This window comes from Lepus europaeus, chromosome 12 (assembly GCF_033115175.1).
Source record: "Lepus europaeus isolate LE1 chromosome 12, mLepTim1.pri, whole genome shotgun sequence".
Lineage (NCBI taxonomy): Eukaryota > Metazoa > Chordata > Mammalia > Lagomorpha > Leporidae > Lepus > Lepus europaeus.
In genome coordinates, this window is record NC_084838.1 from 78,565,643 (window position 1) to 78,584,588 (window position 18,946).

General features: G+C 38.2%; 1 protein-coding gene across 4 annotated transcripts in view; it reads right to left on the reverse strand.

The window, feature by feature from the left end:
* The window catches only part of TRPM3 (transient receptor potential cation channel subfamily M member 3), a 948,117-nt gene extending 937,873 nt beyond the window's left edge, over window positions 1–10,244 (reverse strand). For all 4 annotated transcript variants that reach the window (XM_062207082.1, XM_062207079.1, XM_062207080.1 and 1 more), the window contains exon 1: window positions 10,062–10,244. In XM_062207082.1, coding sequence (XP_062063066.1) covers window positions 10,062–10,244 — 183 coding nt within the window. The remainder of the gene's footprint in view (window positions 1–10,061) is intronic.
* Window positions 10,245–18,946: the final 8,702 nt, after the last annotated feature.

An 18,946-nucleotide genomic window follows, 5' to 3' on the forward strand; every position in this document is an offset into this window, starting at 1 on the left:
AGATCAGGATCTGATCAGTATTGAAGCAAGGTTATGAGCTTATTATACTACTGCCACTACTTTTATTTAATATTTTCCATAATAAAAGTTTTTGAAAAAGCATTTTTACAAGGGTCTTGAACTTAATGAAGAGAATAATTTTCTAACCATGATTTACTTAAAAATATATAGAAACTAATACAAATACCAAAAACCAGAAGTATCCTATATTTCAGCAATATCTGAATTTCATATTTTGGCTCCAAAGATGTCAATAAATCAATCTTCAGTAAAACTATACAAAAAAATGGACATTTCAAGGACCAGATCTTCTTGGAGACGACAAGGTGATTTATTTTCCAAAGCACTTTCGAAACCGGAAGCCCCGTTCAACAATTATTCACATACTACAACTTGGCTGTAACCAACATTCTAATTTCAGAAGAATTAAAGACCACAAAAAACACTTCCCCATCAAACAAGGGCAACTACTACTTTTGAAATTTATTGTAACACCTCTATTAGGTAACTTTCCATTTAGTGAGTAGCTCTGACCAGAATGAATTAGCTCCTCACATAAATAAATTTAATGTTTATAATTTCTCAGGAGCAGCAAATATTTTCATCCTCATTTTATGTTAAAAAAAAACTGAGACACAAACAAGATTAAGTTGAAAAGTATTAAATGAGCTTAGTCATGGAACAGATATTTGACCTATCAGTTAAGATGCCAATGAAGGTGTCCCACATTGGAGTGCATGGGTTCAATTACTGGCTCCAAGTTAACTACTGACTCAGCTTTCTGCTAATTCAGGCCCTTGGAGTCAGCATTGATGGCCCAACCAGCTGGGTTCCTGCCATCCATGATGCAGACCTGGACTGAGTTCCTAGCTCCTGGCTTCAAGCTCCTCAATAATCCCCCTGCCCAACCCCCAAGAGCTGCAGACATTTGAGGAGTGAGGCAGTGGATTTGAACTCTTTCTGCCAGTCTCTCTTCCTTTCAAATAAATAAATAATCTTTAAATATATTTTTAAAAATTACCAGGATGAGGATGGAAATTAAATCTGTCCAATTTGAATGGTAATTCAGACTTAACAGGCTTAAGAGTGTTAAGACTCCCCATCAACCCCTTACAAAAATTTGGCTTCATTCAAAAGTTAACATCTGGACAAGCTTAACCTATCTCTGGTGCAAAACAAGTCGAGAAAGAAAGCCTTTTCCTCATGTCTTGCAAAGAGCACATTGCTTCCTGGGTTTACATCCTGTAAAAGTGTTTGTAATTTAGAACCAAAGAAACAGTACATGGATGTCCACTGAACATTGCTTGTAAGGGAATGAAATGAATAAACTACTTGTGCTACAAACATATAATGTAAGCCTCTTGAGGCTTCCATAGCCTTGGTAGCTCATGACAAGAGCCTAGGGGGATTACTGACATCATAAATAAGAGTGTCAATTGTTAAATCAACAACAGGAGTCACTGTGCACTTACTCCCCATGTAGGATCTCTGTCCTTAATGTGTTGTACAATGTGAATTAATGCTATAACTAGTACTCAAACAGTACTTTATACTTTGTGTTTCTGTGTGGGTGCAAACTGTTGAAATCATTACTTAGTATATACTAAATTGATCTTCTGTATATAAAGATAATTGAAAATGAATATTGATAAAGAATGGGATGGGAGAGGGAGTGGGAAATGGGATGGTTGTGAGTGGGAGGGTGGTTATGTGGGGGAAAAGCTGCTATAATCCAAAAGTTGTACTTTGGAAATTTATATTTATTAAATAAAAGTTAAAAAAAGAAACAATAAACAAACCCCCAAAAAAACATATAATGGAATAATATGTGGCATGTGCATGTAATAGCTTGATATATCTCAAAAAATAAAATGCTAAATGGAAAAAGGAAATGGCAATAGAATATGTAGTTTTTTTCAAAGATTTATTTATTTGAAAGGCAGAATTACAGACAGAGAGGGAGAGTGACAAAGAGAGAGAAGTCTTCCATCTGTGGTTTACTCCCCAAATGACTGAAATAGCCAGAGTTGGGCCAGGGCAAAGCCAAGAGCCAGGAGCTTCTTTCAGATCTCCCACATGCATGCAGGGGCCCAAGCACTTGGGCCATCCTCCACAGCTTTCCTAGGCATATTAGCAGGGAGCTGGAATAGAAGTGGAGCAGCCAGGATTCAAACCACTGCCCATATGGGATGCCAGCACTGGTGTGGCAGGTGGCAGCTTTATCTGCTATGCCACAATGCCAGCCTCTATTTATATATCTTTATGAGTATATAAATATGTAGTAGAGGCATTTTTAAAACTAAGAATGAACCTCAATTTCAGAATATTTCTTATCTTTGGGAAAAGAATTGAGGGAGTAGGAGGAAAATATTTTAGCTGTATCTACATTTTATTTTTATAAAGAGATACACAGAACAGGTAGCTAATTATTTTTTAAAGATTTTACTTATTTATTTATTTGAAAGAGTTACACAGAGAGAGGAGAGGCAGACAGAGAGAGAGAGAGAGAGAGAGAGAGAGAGAGAAAGAGAAAGAGGTCTTCCATTTGATGGTTCACTCCCCAATTGGCTGCATCAGCCTGAGCTGCGCTGATCCGAAGCCAGAAGCCAGGAGCTTCTTCCAGGTCTCCCATGTGAGAACAGTGGCCCAAGCACTTGGGCCATCTTCCACTGCATTCCCAGGCCACAGCAGAGAGCTGGATTGGAAGTGGAGCAGCCGTGTCTCAAACCAGCACCCATATGGGACGCCAGAGCTTCAGGCCAGGGCATTAACCTGCTGTGCCACAGTGCTGGCCCAGGTAGCTAATTATTAACCTTTGTTTAATGTGTGTTATAGTTATGAGAATTGTTTTCATAGTATTGCTATTATTTTAAACATTTGAGATTATTTAAATATTCAAAAATATTTTACTCTTTACAGAGAGAGGGAGAGACACAGAGAGAGGTCCTCCATCTACTGGCCCTTTCCCCAGATGGCCACGACAGTTGGAGCCAGGCTGATCTGAAGCCAGGAGTCAGGAGCCCCCTCGGAATCTTCCACATGGCCTGGGTCTCCCACTCAGGCCATCTTTCACTGCTTCCCCAGGCCACAACCAAGAGCTGGATCAGAAGAGGAGCAGCTGGGACTTGAACCGGCACCCAAATGGGACACTGGCACCTCAGATGGAGGTATAGCTGGCCCCTATTTAAAAATTATAAATAAAATAAGTCCAACAAATATTTCCTTTATAATAAGAAAGAATAGTGTGAATCATCAAGAAAGCAAGAAGGAACTGTCCTAATAGGGTTGGGAGAAATATGCAGAGAACTGTAATTTACCTAAGTTTGCTCAACTACTCATTGATAGGACCAGGACTCCAGTCTAGATCTGTTAGTTTCAAATCCACCATACTCTTCTCTAAAATAAATTCAGATTTTCTACAGAACTTCAAAGTAGGGATGACTTGTGTCTACAAAGGACAGCTTGAGACTGCTTTTATTCAAAAGAGCCATCTCTTTCTACATCATCATCATCACAAAATTAATTCCCAAGGAAAATTCAGAAAAATTAATCTTCCAGAAGGACAAAAACCTAAGAAAGAAAGGTTTAGCCCAGAAAGCCTGGTTATTGCCATGCACGTGTGCCCCTTCTGTGGTTCAAATTCCGATATTTTAGAGAGGCATTTTTATCAAATATAGAATCCTAGGACATTGAGTTCAGAGAATCAACTTGTCATTTCAACTCTGAACCGTCTTCGGGACATGCAAAGTAATGAAGCTGGGAACCTCCCACATTCCTTGTCGTTTGCAGAGATTGGAGGGAAATATAAAACAAGATTTCAGGAATCTCTGCTTAATTAACAAGACTTTCATTACAATACATATTTTCTGCCATTAAAACTGTGTGAATGCACTAACATTTTAGACTAAACATGTACTAAGTAAAACCTGAAGACGAACCAACAGTCAGATCCAGTTTAGAGCAGATGGGTCCATAAAGGCAAAGAGAGGGAAGAATCAAGATTTAATACAAGGAAAAACAGGTCTTCAACTCTTCCATGAAACAAATGTAGACTCACTCAATCTATGGGTTTCATTACTCTTCTCTCTCCTAATTACTTAAGCCTTCCTTCTTTCATAGGGTCTTCCCTCTGTAAACAAACATGCTCAAATCTTTCCCACCTTGCAAAAAAATTATCCTTCTTCCTCTATTTATTTTTCTCTTTGTAGCCAAAAACTTAGTCTATCTTATTTTAATTAGAAAACACTGGGGCCATTGCTGTGGCAGTAGGCTAAGCCTCCACCTGCAGTGCTGGCATCCCATATGTGTGCTTGTTTGTGCTCTGGGAAAACAGTAGAGGATGACCCAAGTGCTTGGGCCCCTGCACCCACATGGGAGACCAGGAAAAAGCTCCTGGCTCCTGGCTTAGTTTTGGTCCAGCTCAGCCATTGCAGCCATTGGGGGAGTGAACCAGTGGATGGGGGGACCTTTCTCTCTGTCTCTCCCTTTCTGTCTGTAACTCTGCATCTCAAATAAAGTAAAAAATAAAAAAAGAAAGGATTATTTGTATTAATGTACTTATAAATTGATTTAGTCATTCACTGAAAATATGTGCAAGGCATTGCTTAAGGCTCTTGAATAAATCAGTGAACAAAAAAAAAAAAAAATCTCTGTCTTCACAGAGCTTCCATTTTAGCTGTAATGAACAATGAAAAGTCCTTGAATGGAAAGTCAGGAAGTAGGGAACAACACATGTAAAGTTCTTAGATGAGTGCCTCCTACATGGTAAATGTTACCTGAATGTTTGCTCTTGTCGTTATCTCTTCCTCAACTGCTATGCCCCCCATTCAATTATTCAGGAATTTACTTTCATGATTCAGTTAAGTGACACTCATAAAGGCATCATTATCCACTTTCCAAAAAGTTACCAAGTTTAAGCAAATGGTTTTCACCTACCACATCTAAGAAGCTTTCTATCTAGATTTGCCAACACTGCCCTTAAAGAATCACTGGCTACCTTAACCTTTGCGCCAATGTAGTTTTACTGTAAACCTAGATTTTACATAAGCCTGTCTTGTTGCTGTCTCTCTGTTCATTTAAGCTCTCAGTTCTGTTAGGAAAGCTGTTCAGTACCTACCATCATGCCTAACACTTCTTAAGAGCTTAACAAACGTTAGAATAAGTTTCTTTACATGTTCTCTGTAATATTTTCATTTTTGCTCTACCAATCCTCCTTTGGTTTTGCAAATAAAAGAAATCCAAAAAATAAAACCAACACATAGACCATCACAGCTGATCTAACGGAACAAATATAAATTTTTGTTATTATTAATGAATTATTTTAATTATTGAATTGTTTTTATAAGCCTCAGCAAATAAAAGCAGAAGGGATTGTTCTAATGTATTTTGGAATAATTAAAAACAAATTTTAAATCATCATCATGCAAGGATATTTTACTCCCATAAAGTATTTGAATTACTCATTTCCTAATTAATATATCCATGGCCTTAGAATTGAAGATGAAATTAGATTAACTTTTTAATTCACTATGATGATGAAAAAGTCTTTTTAGTTGTTATATCAGAAAAAAGATAATATTCTATAAATGCTTGAACACAATGGATCATCAGAAAATGGCTTTTTCTTCATAAAAACTCAGTGATAACAAAAAAAATATAACTTTATTCTTGAGCAATACTACCTTGCTTTTTTTTTTTTTTTACACAGTGAAAAAAAGTGGACAAAAATCAACCTGTCAAGAAATGGTTTATCCTGTAACAGACTAGCACTGCAGGAGATTTGTTTTGCTTTCACCAAGACAGTCCTTTGTATAACAAAAACAACTTATTAAGGTTTTAATGACACTGCAATCGCATATTAGACACTGAAAAAGAAAACAAGGATTCTTGTCACCAATTCCAGTTGTTTTCTACTACAGCTATCATGGAACCTACCATCCACATAATCTTCAAATGGGCAATTGGTTTGCTGATGAGTTTTTTTGACTTTAGCTCTGCTTTTGACTCAGCTTTTCTTCTATTTTATGACTTTGAACAATCCATCCTTTGGCTGGGAGAACTAAATGTCACCTATTAGCCCAAAAGGGAAAAGCCCACATCAAAAATGGAACCAGGTTTGTTTATAGGATCTCCCTATGTGGATAGTATCGTAAATGCATGGGGAAAAGTGAATTTGGTGAGCAGCTGAAATGGACTTGCCTACCTTACAGCACTGCTATTTCTATAAACTCTCAGTTGACTACTTGTCTGCACAAGGTACAATAATCTGGGGTTGGCACCTGCTGATAAGAGTAATTATAGCATTAGTGGAAGCAAGCATGCTATCTAAGATTGAAAAACAACTCTAATTACAACTCCATCATTTCACTTCCTCACAACTGTTTCTTTTTGTGCTTTTACACAGAGCTTACTCAGAGATTAAATTAAATCTGCATCTATTTGAAAACAAACCTTTAAATAGCTGTGGGACTAGAGGAGGAAATAGCTTTTTAAAATTAAAATACATACATGCCGAGGTGAGCATTTGACATTTACAACATTAGACAGAACTTGCTGACTCACTTTTCATTAGATGTTTACACATTGCTATGTAGATAAACTGACAGAAATATCAGAAATATTGAAAGTATACTTGAAGGGTAAATATAAAGCCCAGACCTTATAGAGTGAAGACAAAAAACTGTGAAATACTTCTATGTCAGTTATCCAATTCAACAGAGACACTATTTAAAACAATAATATCCAGGAACTTAATTTGATGTCCAAAATTCAAGTATACAACTTGCATCCATTAAAATTATAAATTTATATCAAATTCAAGTATACAACTTGCATACATTAAAATTATAAATTTATATCAAATTCCTTTATGTATTAAGAACCCTGTTTTTAGATCCCAAAAAATATACATGACCCAATTTCAGAGAGGAACATACACAAGGAATAAATATTATTGAATCCTACTTCGTCATATCATAATTTTGTGATTTGGGATATAATTTGAATATTTTAGATTACTGGATAAATAAAAGCAATATGAATTTATAAAGCTTCCTCTGTTAACCAGGAAACCCCAAAATGAGAATATGCCCTTTCAATGTCACTGTTAAGACCCACAAGAGCTGCTCCTTCCTCCAATTCCTGCATAGGGAAGTGATGTTTCTGCCTAGCAACAGAATAGAAGCAGACTCCTGAGAGTTGGGGCCAGACCTGTCATACACCATATCGAACATAAGACCCTGTACTGAGCACCAAAGAGGTTATCAATATTGTAATTTTTTTAAATTTCAAATCTTGGTAACAAAATCATGGAGCCACCCAACATCTCAGAAAGACCTTACATATTTAGTGATAATTAGGAAGGAAATCTAATTTCCCAAGTTGTTTCAAATAGACCTTCCCTACATTGCACACACAAAAACACTATGACTCAGATAATAGAAAAAATTCCTTCTGGATAACCAAGAGTATGGAAGAGCTCTCCCTGCTGAAATAAATATCTTCCATTAACTATGATGTATTCTTGCTTTGTTGTTAGTGAAAATGAAAAATAATGCAATCATTCCCACTGGGGGCACAGTCACTGCCTGCATCATTCCCTGGGAATAACTTTAACTGAAAGTGATTTCAGGACTCTAACTAAAGCAGAGAAGACAGTAACAAAGACCACAATATGAAAACAACTATGTAATTCCTTCATATCCTCAAAAGAAAGAGGAAAGATGCAAGAAAGCGCCTATGTCTTATTATTAACCAAATGTCTCCACATTTGTCTATTTCATCTTCAATAGAAAGTAAAATGCTGGTCTGATTATATTTATCAAGACAGATGCCACAAAATTTCTGAGTACAACACACACTGAGTAAGATCCACAGCTACATCACAGAATATCTTACTTGTTCCTATGAATTAATAAATAAATATAAATATTATTCATATTAACTATTTTAAAATATATAGTTTAGGCTATTTTTAACACAAGGTACAATGAAAGTTGAAAATAGCATAAACTCATTTTAAGTGGGAGAAAGCTTCTTAATTTGAAAATTAAAAACTTTTATAACCAAGTCTGCTGCAAGCTTTTTTCTTCCCTTCCTCCTGATAGTGTAAATGAATTGGACGCCTTATTTACAGATGAAGTTGAAAGTCATTGCTAACAACTAATGCAATCAAGCCTTTAATACAAACTACCACCCTAGATCCAAGACTTACAAATCCTCATCCCCTTTGCTTTTTTTAAAAAAAAAAGATAATCTGATAATTAAAATCATAACTAAGAACATTCATTACTAGATTTTGAGAAGAAAATCAATATTAAACTTGCCATGAAATATGAGAATAAGCAGAGGCTTTTGCCATGATTGATTTTTAACTGAATTGCTAATATTTCAATTAGCAAGTACTACAGAGAAATATAGCACCATTAACACCCTTAGTAAACAGGAGGCCATGGTGACTTTTCCAGATGCCTCTGGTTGTCATGGTATTCTCTCATGCCCTGTCTCTCGCATTTTTTATTGTAGGTAGAAAGCCTACAAGCTCTTTAGTCTAACATAACACAGTTATACGAAGATTTTATGTGTTCCTGATACAGACTTTGCACACACCTGTTGAACACAAAGAAGTGGATAAAGAAGTTCTTTAGAATAATACTTTGACTTTGTTTCAAAGGAGATCATATTAATTCTTAGTTCATGCAATTATTAAAAACAAGATGTCATCGACATTATGTTTTCTAATTTGTTTCATCAAAACTTATCTTCAGAGTAATGTTCTTCCCTTTAAAATATTTTCAAGCCCACAAATAACATGTCCATGCCTGGAATGAAATTAATTGCATTTTAAGTTTCACTTAATTAATTGCATTTAAGTTAGATAAAAAGCTTGCCCACATAACATATTCAATGTTGAAGAATTAAAATTCAAATTTAATAACATTTTCTTCCAGTAGTTTTTGTAAACAAGCAGACAAAATTAATGTGCCAGAAATTTGAATTGTTTATTATTCATTTCATTGAAGTAATGCTTTAATATGCTAGTTTTTAGGAGTTTATTTTTACCCTTCAAGGGATGCCTCTCAAAAAAGAACAGAGGACCATTAGTCATGCTATGGGATACAATTCTTATGCACCATTCTTTCTTCTAATTCCTTCAAATTCTCTTCACTGTGTATTATCTGCTATCAATCTAGTCATAAAACATATGGGCACACACACTCACACACATACACACAGTGATAATCTTAACGGTGCTTTAGAATTAAAAGTGGTGCACTCTCTTCCCCAAGAGCAACAGGAGAGCTTTGCAACTCTCTTTTGGAACAGAATTTTCTTTGTGTAGTATGAAAGGAAACAGATAACATTTAGATGCCAAAAATCCAAAGGAAGCTAAAGTATTTTATCTACAGATGATGCCTATATTAATTTCACTTGAGTGCTTTTATTGCACTAATCAGACACTGAAGAGGAGCTGACACATGGGAAAACTGCTTTCTGCTGTATATGTTAAACAGAAGGATTATAAGCACCTGGGATGCTCTTTCTATTCTCCGCATGCAAATGACATTCTGCAAACAATTAAATGCACTCACTAAAATAGTGGAAGTGTGGGATGGAAAGAGCAAGTGTTAAGAGAGTTATAATATGGCATGCTCTGCCTATTCCGCCCTTTTTCAGAGGCTGCCGAGTGCCTTCGAACATGGGGCACAGGCAGACCCTTGGGAACGAACATGAGAGTCACAAGAACACGCTCGACACCATCTCACAGGCTCTGCTAATTACAAAACTCCAATGATTTGACAGCGAACCCCTTGCCTCTCAAACGTGTTTTCCGGTTTTACAGCGACACCGGAGACGACAAGAGACTCTGCCTGACTGAAGGGAGGCAAAGCGTCCATTCTAGCCCCTCCTCATAGACCCCCAACACTTTCTATCATTGGAGGTGGTTCCACAAGTTCCCAGGCGCCAGCCCTTCAGTAGGCAAGTTCAGCACCATGGAAAGAGCTCGAGATGCGCGCGGAGAGGGAGAGGGTAGGAGACACAGGATCTCCTCCGCCACTCACCGGCGTCTGCTGCGACGGGAGTCCCGAGCGCTTGGTGGACCCCTGCTTGGAACTTAACCTTTTCCACGATTCGGCAAACCTGCCCCGGCTGGCGCTGCGGCTGCGCCTGCGGCTCTCCGCGCTGTCCTCGCGGTCAGAGCAGCCCCGCTCCACTTCCGCTGCATCCCTCCACTTCTTGCCCATGCTAAGTTCGCTTCCTTCGGCCGGGAAGCTCTCTGGCTCGCTCCGGGCCGTAGGTTTCCCTCCAGCCCGAATGCAGCTCTCGGTTGGCGCCGCCTTTGCCTCGGCTGCCTCCTGCAAGAGCTCCGCGCTACGGTACCGCCGCCGCCACCAGGCTGCGCTTGCGCCCGCGATTGGCTACACTGTGGGTTGGGGCTGCTAGCGCCACCTGTGCCGGAGACGGCTTGCTTTTGCGCCGTCTAAATTGCTCTACACTCCGCGACCACGACCGCCTCCTTCCCCGAGGGGCGCTCGGCCCACGCCTGAGGCTGTGGCTACGCAGCTGGGAAGCAACCTGCAGCCACCACACCCTCGTCGTCTCCCAGGCCTGGGGACCAACCTCACCCCACCTTGAGCAGCAGGTTACCCACACCGAGTGGGTGGAGACTCCAGGTGACTTTCGAGAAAAACAGGAAGCGTCAAACTTTCTCCTCATTCCTTGTCTCTTTCTTCGTTTTCTGCTCTTTGCCACAACTGTTCCCTAAGTGTTCTCTGGGAGCGGTGGCCTCAGGTCCTTGTCAGCACGCTGTGCCCTTCTCCTGCTTGCTCGGTCTAGCCCACTGGGTCTCTGAGACACGGCCGCACAGCCATGTTCAGTTACCTGAATGCTTATTATGCTTTTAGTGCTGTTTCCTCGGAGTCTAATTTAATTGGTCTGACTGTGGCCTGGGAATCGGGATGCTTAAACGCTCCCCCTGATGATTCTCACTGCTCCATCCACAATTAAGTGCAATCGAGGGCCTGTGCTTTGAATTCAGGCAAAAGGGCATTCTTGGAAGCAAAAAGGTTGATCTTTCTTACAGCAACTCGTTCACTCCTTTCTTTCCTGGGCCATGGATGCATAGGGCTGTTAAGGTGAGGATGGTATGAAATAGATTCGTGGGTGAACTCCTGCATCTTGTATGTTTTGACACCTCCACCTGGTCGTCGTTTCACGTGGTTGCCTTGTGCTCATTAGAAGGAAAGCCTGCAGGCTCTCATGAGTCTTGCGTCGGTTATTTTACCAGGCTGAGCTGTCCTCATATTCAGGAATGGCCTTGATCAGAGGAGAGAGGGCATTTGGGGGCACACACATGTACCAAAGCTGAAACAATGACCATACTCATTATTAAAGGCAGTGAGACCTAAAAATGCTCCAGCTGAAAGGCTCTCTGCTTGCTCATCTGTTGTAATGGCAACAGATATATCATAATTTCTTTTTTTTTTCTAAATTCTCCTAGTTGAATGTTGCCAGGTCCTCTCAGGAGGGAAAGGTGGAGGGGGATTAGGAGGGAAGGGGAGAACTGATAAGTGCTGCAGGAAAATTGGTGTAGTGGCGCTAGTTGTGAAAATCATCATGCGTTGTCCGCGGTCAGTCTGATTAAGCAGGGGTTTTGGAAGTGGCCGGTTTACGGGAGTGGAATACAGAGCTCTAAAATCGCACAGCTGTGCACCTGTGTATGCTGCTACATTAATAAGAATACTATCATTTTAAGCAAAGGGACTCTCAGAGCACACATCTACCTTCGAAAACCAACACTATGTACAGAAATCATACACTCATATTAAACAAAATGAGACTCTAAGCAACATTTGCTACACACAATGCCATTAAATGAGAAACCGCAGGCTCCATTTTGCATTTCCTCGCTTCCTACCCATGTTCATGGACTTGAAATTATTAGTGACATTTCATGGAAATACAGTCATTCAGTCCAGATTCCTCCCCCTCACAAAAGTAAAACACAATGATTATGCATAGTTCAAAAATTACACAGGTATGAGAAATAAATACAAATTGGAGGTAGAATCAAAATCAACAAATTAAGATTTAAAAGTAAATATTTTCCTTTTCTATTAGTTGCGTACAATAAAAACTCCCTGAGAAGTGCAACCCCCGTGTGTTAGCCTGGATACCTTGAAAGTTGACTGTGGGTGTAAGCATAACATCTCTCAGGAGCAGCCAACAAGGACCCTTCCTGATGTATGAAGGCAAATCATCCAAGAATGCATCACTGAGCTCCACGACCCTAGTTCAGCCACATCAACCCATTAAGAGAAAATGACTCTGTCACCATGAATATCTGTCAGGAATGACTGTGCCAGCATGTCAATGAGCACCAAAGCAAACTATGAGGTTTTTGTTGGTTTGTTTGTTTTAAATCATACTTGGACAAATTCAAAGATGAGTAGTGATTGCACAAGTCATTTTTTAGCTGTTTGGTCTAAAAATGAGCTTTCAATTGCCCTTATCTTAGACTGCGTTTTTTAAAGGCTTGTTTGAAGATGATCATCTCTGCATTTCCTTTTTTCCACTTGTCAAGTACTGAAAACGCCTGGGAACAGTGTAAGAGGTTAAATTAGATGTGATTTAGGCACGTAGTAAAGAGACCCTTTTCTCTTATGATGTTCATTTGTCTTACCAACGTTTCTAATGGACAGCAACTAGAACACTAGGTTAAAAGTCTATTGTATTTCTGGGGCTGGTGCTGTGGCACAGTGGGTTAAGCTGCTGCCTGCACTGCCGACATCTCATAAGGGCACTGGTTTGAGGGCTGGCTGCTCCACTTCCAATACAGTGCCCTGCTAATGCTCCCGGGAAAGGAGTGAAGATGGCCTCAGTCCTTGGACCCCTGCACCTATGTGGGAGACCCAAGTGAAGTTCCTGGATCCTGGCTTCTGTCTGACCCACCCCCAGCCTTTGCAGCCATTTGGGGTATGAGCCAGAGGACAGAAGATTTCTCTTTGTCTCTGTCTCTGTAACTCTTTCAAATAAATAAATAAATCTTCTTAAAAAAAGAAATTCTATTGAATTTCTTATGAAATTAGCAGAAAATGGCAGCAACAAAGTTAAGAACGTGTTGAAAATCACCAGCATTAGGTTTCTGGCATCAGAGTCAGAAGCCATTTCCAAAACAACTTAGCTTTAGTGGAAAAGAATCACTTCAATTACAAACAGTGGCTGCTAGCAAATTCAAGAAGGCAAAGTGTGACATAAACCTTTTTCCCCCATGGTTCCTAGACATTTAAAAAATGTACAAATTAGTAGGACAAAATGAAGGCAAAAGTTACTTAATTCTTAAGCAACAGTTTATATAAAAATTAAAGCATATTTTATGTTTGTATCAGTCAAAATATAATATTTTGAAATATTCTATAAGATAAATTTTAACATTCAAAAAAATTCTCAAGAAAATATCAAATGCCAACAGTTATTTCTCTGCCCTAGGGAAGCTGAAGCTGACATGGTCATACAAGCTTATTGATGAGTCTATAATCAGAAGAAACTGTCTTTAGAATGAATTCACTTGGGGTTCCATGGCCATGCACTTGATTGCAGGAGCACTAATAGGAAATATTTTTTGTCTTTGCTTACATTTGGGATGTGCAAACCCAGAGGCATACCTGGGAAATAGTGAGATGAAGTGAAGTATGAGGGGGAGGGCAAACAGGGAAAGTGATGGAAATTACAGGGCTCTGATTGATAACAAAGCTCACCTCACAAACAAGAGAATATGAACCATATTTCATCAATTTCAACACTGTCAGTTTTTCACATTTAATCTCTCTGAAATCAGGATTTAAAAAAAAATAGATGGCATCTCACATTTGGTGTAATATAGTATATTGATTCATAGCATCTCAGAGTGAGATAGACACTAACCGGTCCGACTTCAAGCATCTGACAAGCTGTCATTCAACTTCTGCTACATGGTCAGCTTTGGGCAATAGGTATTTTCTTTCTCTTAAGTAAAGCATTTCCTTACTAAATAGCTTTAAGCATTAGGAAGCCTATTCTTACAAACTAAGCTGAAATTTGTGTCTTCTACCCTTATTTTAAATTTTGGAGTCACACTTATTTAATATGTGTTCTCTTTCTCATGATAGCCATTAAGAATTTGAAGATGGACTTTGCAAAACCCCTACAATTTCTCTTCCCTTAAGCTAAACAATATTTTGCTCCTCTGTCACGTCCTTATATACATAGAAGAAAAAAGTCAAAATCAACACAGTTGGATACCAAGAGAAATTTGAAAATGGTGAGTGCTCAACAAATTGGGGTCACCCCCTGTGAGTTCCCTAGAAGCTTATCCAGTATAACTAGACTCTCCATGAAATGGGACTAATCAATACCCATGAAGCAGGAGAAAGGATGTCAAATTTGCATTCAGTCATGATTAGATTCTCTCCAGTAGAACTGTGGGCTGAGTCTCACACAAACCAAATAAGCGTGAGAGTTGAAATAATTATCCCTGTAACTCAAGCACAAAATCTCACAAAACCCATGACTATTAATCAAGAAGAGGAACACTTGGCTTATCGTGGTTTATGTAAATTGGCCATCTTATGTGGATGAAATTCTCTAGGTGTTAATTTCTGAAAAACAAAACAAAACAAAACTTCTTTCTTAGGGAAAAAACATTCAGGTATCTCCCCTGCAACACCTGCTGAAACTCTTCCAAAGGGCTACACACTTCCTGACGTGATCCAAGGAGAAGACACAGAGGGCCAGAGCGCCTGGCTATATAACTATCCAATTTTCTCCTCCTTCTTCCCTTCCTCTTTCTTTCTTCCTCCCTTCCTGCTCTGCCTTCCCTCCTCCCTTTCTTTCCTTTTCTTTCTCACTTCCCTCATTTCTTTCTTTCACCCCCTTCCTTCCTTTCTTGAATTCTTCCTAGTTTTAAGTTTTTCTATAATTTATTCACTCAACATGGAACAGACCAAATCCTTCAACTGTCTAAGCTTTTGACTCTTTTCACAATATTGTGATTAGCAGAAATTTTTCGCAGAAGTTTTATTTTTCATCGACACAGTAAAGACATGTTTGTACAGAAGTAGGTTTTTCTCTTTCTAAATCTATAGCAAATAAGCTTCTGATAATTTTACTTTAAGCCTGTAAAAGAATGACTAATTTTAATGGTATAAGAATTATAAAGGTAAAAGTAATAAATTAAAAAATATATAACCATTAAAATTGGAGAGAAAAGCAAATGGAAAATGGTGTGCTGAGATAAGTTTACATCTATTATTAAATAATGTCTAAAATATATAAATAAAAATCCATATACCACCTCTATCAGCATGACCAACATCTATAGGCAGAAAACTGGAACTGAAAACAATAGTAAATGCTGCTGAGGATGTGGAGCACTTGAAATTTTCACATTGTAGGTAGGAGTGTAAATTGGCACAAACTTTAGTAAAACTTTTTGGCAGTATCTTCTAAGTTTATTGTACACACACCCAGTGCCCAGAAACTCTACTCCAAGGTAGCTACTCAACAGAAATACATGCATATGATTCCTAAAAGACTGCAAGAACATTTAGAGTACCACTATACGTAAAAGTCTCAAACTAATAAATACACAATTGTCCATAAACAGCAAAATGAAGAAATGATGTCATATTGGGACAATGAAATGTTGTATAGTGGTAAGAATGATGAAGTAGTATTACATGCAAAACCATGTGTGATGCAACAACAACACTGAGCAAAAGAAGATAGATGCAAACAAATATGTATTATAGAATTCCATAATATAAAGTGAAGTCTAGGCAAAATAAACTCTTGGAAGTCGAGAGAGTGGTTCCCGTGACAGGTGGCATTCTATAGAGGCAGGAAGACAGGATATACAGGGCTTCTGGGGGCCAATGATGCACAGTTTTGTGGTCTGGATGGTAGCAACTAGAGTGTGTTCATTCTAGGAAAATTGTAGGGATGCACAATTGTCAATAATTAATTTTGTCATGTGCATGTCATGTTAATAAGAAGTTTATCCAGATAGATGAATGGTATGAAGGAAAGACATACATAAATATGTTTCCTGATATTAGTTATTTTATATACTATTATACTACATTCTTAAATAATCACATATATATTATACCACCCTATATGTATATCATGATATTTTTAACTGTCGAAATAATTTTATGTATTCTCTCTTAAGGTCTATATTTTTACCTTCCATTTCAGAACAGGAAGCAGACTAAGCACAATTGTATGACCTGCTCAAATTCTCCCAGCTAATAATTGTAGGTCATAGCCTTGAACTCTAGATTTTTAGTCTCTAATCCCAAGTTCTCTTTTGTCCATGTTGCAATTACCTGTATATAACATTATATAGATAGATTTGTATATACACACACACACACATTTATAAATATATAATATGTACTTCTATTACCTGTATATAACATTATATATGATAGATTTATATGTACATTTATAAATGTATAAAATGTACTTCTATATGAGTGATATATCACATTACTAAATGCTAAATGTGTGTTGTAAAAAAACAGATCATTGAAATCAAAAACTAGATCTACTAGGCAGCATGTACTGACTTTGTATCTTCCTAACAATTTAGAAACATTTGGAGAAATTTTAGTAACATTGAGGAAACCTGAGAGATTGCAGGGAAAAGAGCCTGTCTGGAAAATTGCCTAATACTTCTTCACTGATGTCTAGATAAGCTGAGCCAAAAATTTTACAAAGAGGAAAACCTCTTACCTAACCTCTATTTAACTGATGTGAGAATAGATTTCTTTTTCCCCTAAAACTTTGAACCCTAATAACTGATCAGCTATTTTCCAATATACCCACAGCTTTCTGGACTCATAGTTATTTAATTTCTAGCAGTCTACTGTGTTTCTTCCCAAGACCACTTATATTCACTTTAATTGTTATAACTATACAATTACATTGCATATTATGCAAAATTGTGCAAGAAAAAACAAAAGAAGGCATCACTTTTATGAATACCAAAAAATACTTTGGAAAGGAAGAAAAGCATCACCCTCTATTATATTATATATATATATATATATAATATTATATATATAGTAACACTGGATGACTGTAAAAATGTTTTTTTAAAAAACAAGAATGATAATAAAGTAGAAAAAGATTTTTTTTTACTGTAGTAAAGTTTTTCCCCTCAAATCCTTCTGCAGTCATCATTAAAATCTCCACTATAAAAAAGAAACCAAAGCTGGAGGGACATATGTTGTACAATGGATTAAGCCTCTCCTTGGTATGCCTGGTTGTCATATTGGAGTCCTGGCCATTCTGTTCTGATTCAGCTCCCTGCTAGTGGGCCTGGAAAGGCAGCAGATAATGGTTCAAGTACTTGAGTACCTACCACCCAAGTGGGAAACCCAGATAAAGTTCCTGGCTCCGGTCTTTCGTGTGGTATAGTCCTGGCTGTTGCATGCACTAGAGAAGTGAACCAGCAGATAGAAAATGTCTTTTTTTTTTCTCTCTCTCTCTCTCCCTTCTGTCACTCTGCCTTTCAAATAAATAAATAATTTTTTTTAAACCTGGAGAGTATAGGTCCTACATGATGAATATAGTTTATGCCAAATATAAATCTCAGAGGTTACATACTAAAGAAAGACTTTATCCTTATATCTAAGATATTAAATATCATGTGTTTTAAGTTAAGATATGATGTCTATTCAGATCTGGCTAAAAGGACCATGAGAGTCTCACAGGCTTGGAAAGCCATGACATGGTGGCAAAAAACAATCTAAATGAAAGATCCTGGTGAACAAGAACCCAGCAGAAGGAACAGGCCACCAAGGAGAGAGGCGCCTTTCTCTGAAGGGAGGAAGGAACCTCCACTGTGACACGGCCTTGACTAAACAAGTTCAGAGCTGGTGAACTCAAGGGGCTTCCATAGCCTAGACAGCTCATAGCAAGAGTCTCGGGTGATTGCTGACGTCATAAATAAGAGTGCCAATTGTTAAATCAACAACGGGAGTCACTGGGTACATGTTCCCCACGTAGGATCTCTGTCCCTAATGTGTTTTACTATGAAACGTAAAAACACTACTAGTCGAACAGTACCCTATACCTTGTGCGGTTGTGTGAGTGCAGCCTGTTGAAACCCTTTCTTAGTATATACTAAGTTGATCTTCAGTATATGAAGGTAATTGAAAATGAAACTCGATAAAGGGCGGGATGGGAGAAGGAGAAGGAGAGGGGAGGGCCACGGGAGGGAGGGAGGTTGGGGAGGAAGCCACAACAATACAAAAGTTGCACTTTGTAAATTCACATTTATGAAATAAAAATAAATAAATAAATAAAAAGATATGATGTCTAAGCCTAACCAACTTTTCAGCTAGTAGTAGATTGAACTATACCCATGTGAAATGGTCTTGCTAACCTAACCGTCAATGACATTGGACACTACCCCATAAAGGATTAATTTTTCTTTAAAATTCGTTTATTTATTTTGAAAGGTGGAGTTACAGAGAGGGAGAGGTAAGAGAGGAGAGAGAAATCTTCCATCTGCTGGTTCACTCAAAAAATTGTTGCAATGACTGGGGCAGTGCCAGGCTGATCCCAGGAGCACAGAGCTTCTTCTTTTCCACATGGGTGCAGAAGCCTAAGAACTTGGATCATCTTCTGCTGATTTTCCAGGCACATTAGCAGGGAGCCGGATCAGAAGTAGAGCAGTCAGGACTTGAACCAACACCCATAAGGGATGCCAGCCCTGCAGGCAGTGGCTTAACCCATTATACCACAGCACCCCAAAAGCATTAAACTTTCCCTAAAGCTGCTTTTCTCATATTATAGATGACTGAATTTCTACTTTTACAGTTTCAAGACTTTTGCTACTTAAAAAAGTCAACTCTTTTTGTGAAGGGTAATTTTATCAGCTCTCTTACTCATTAGC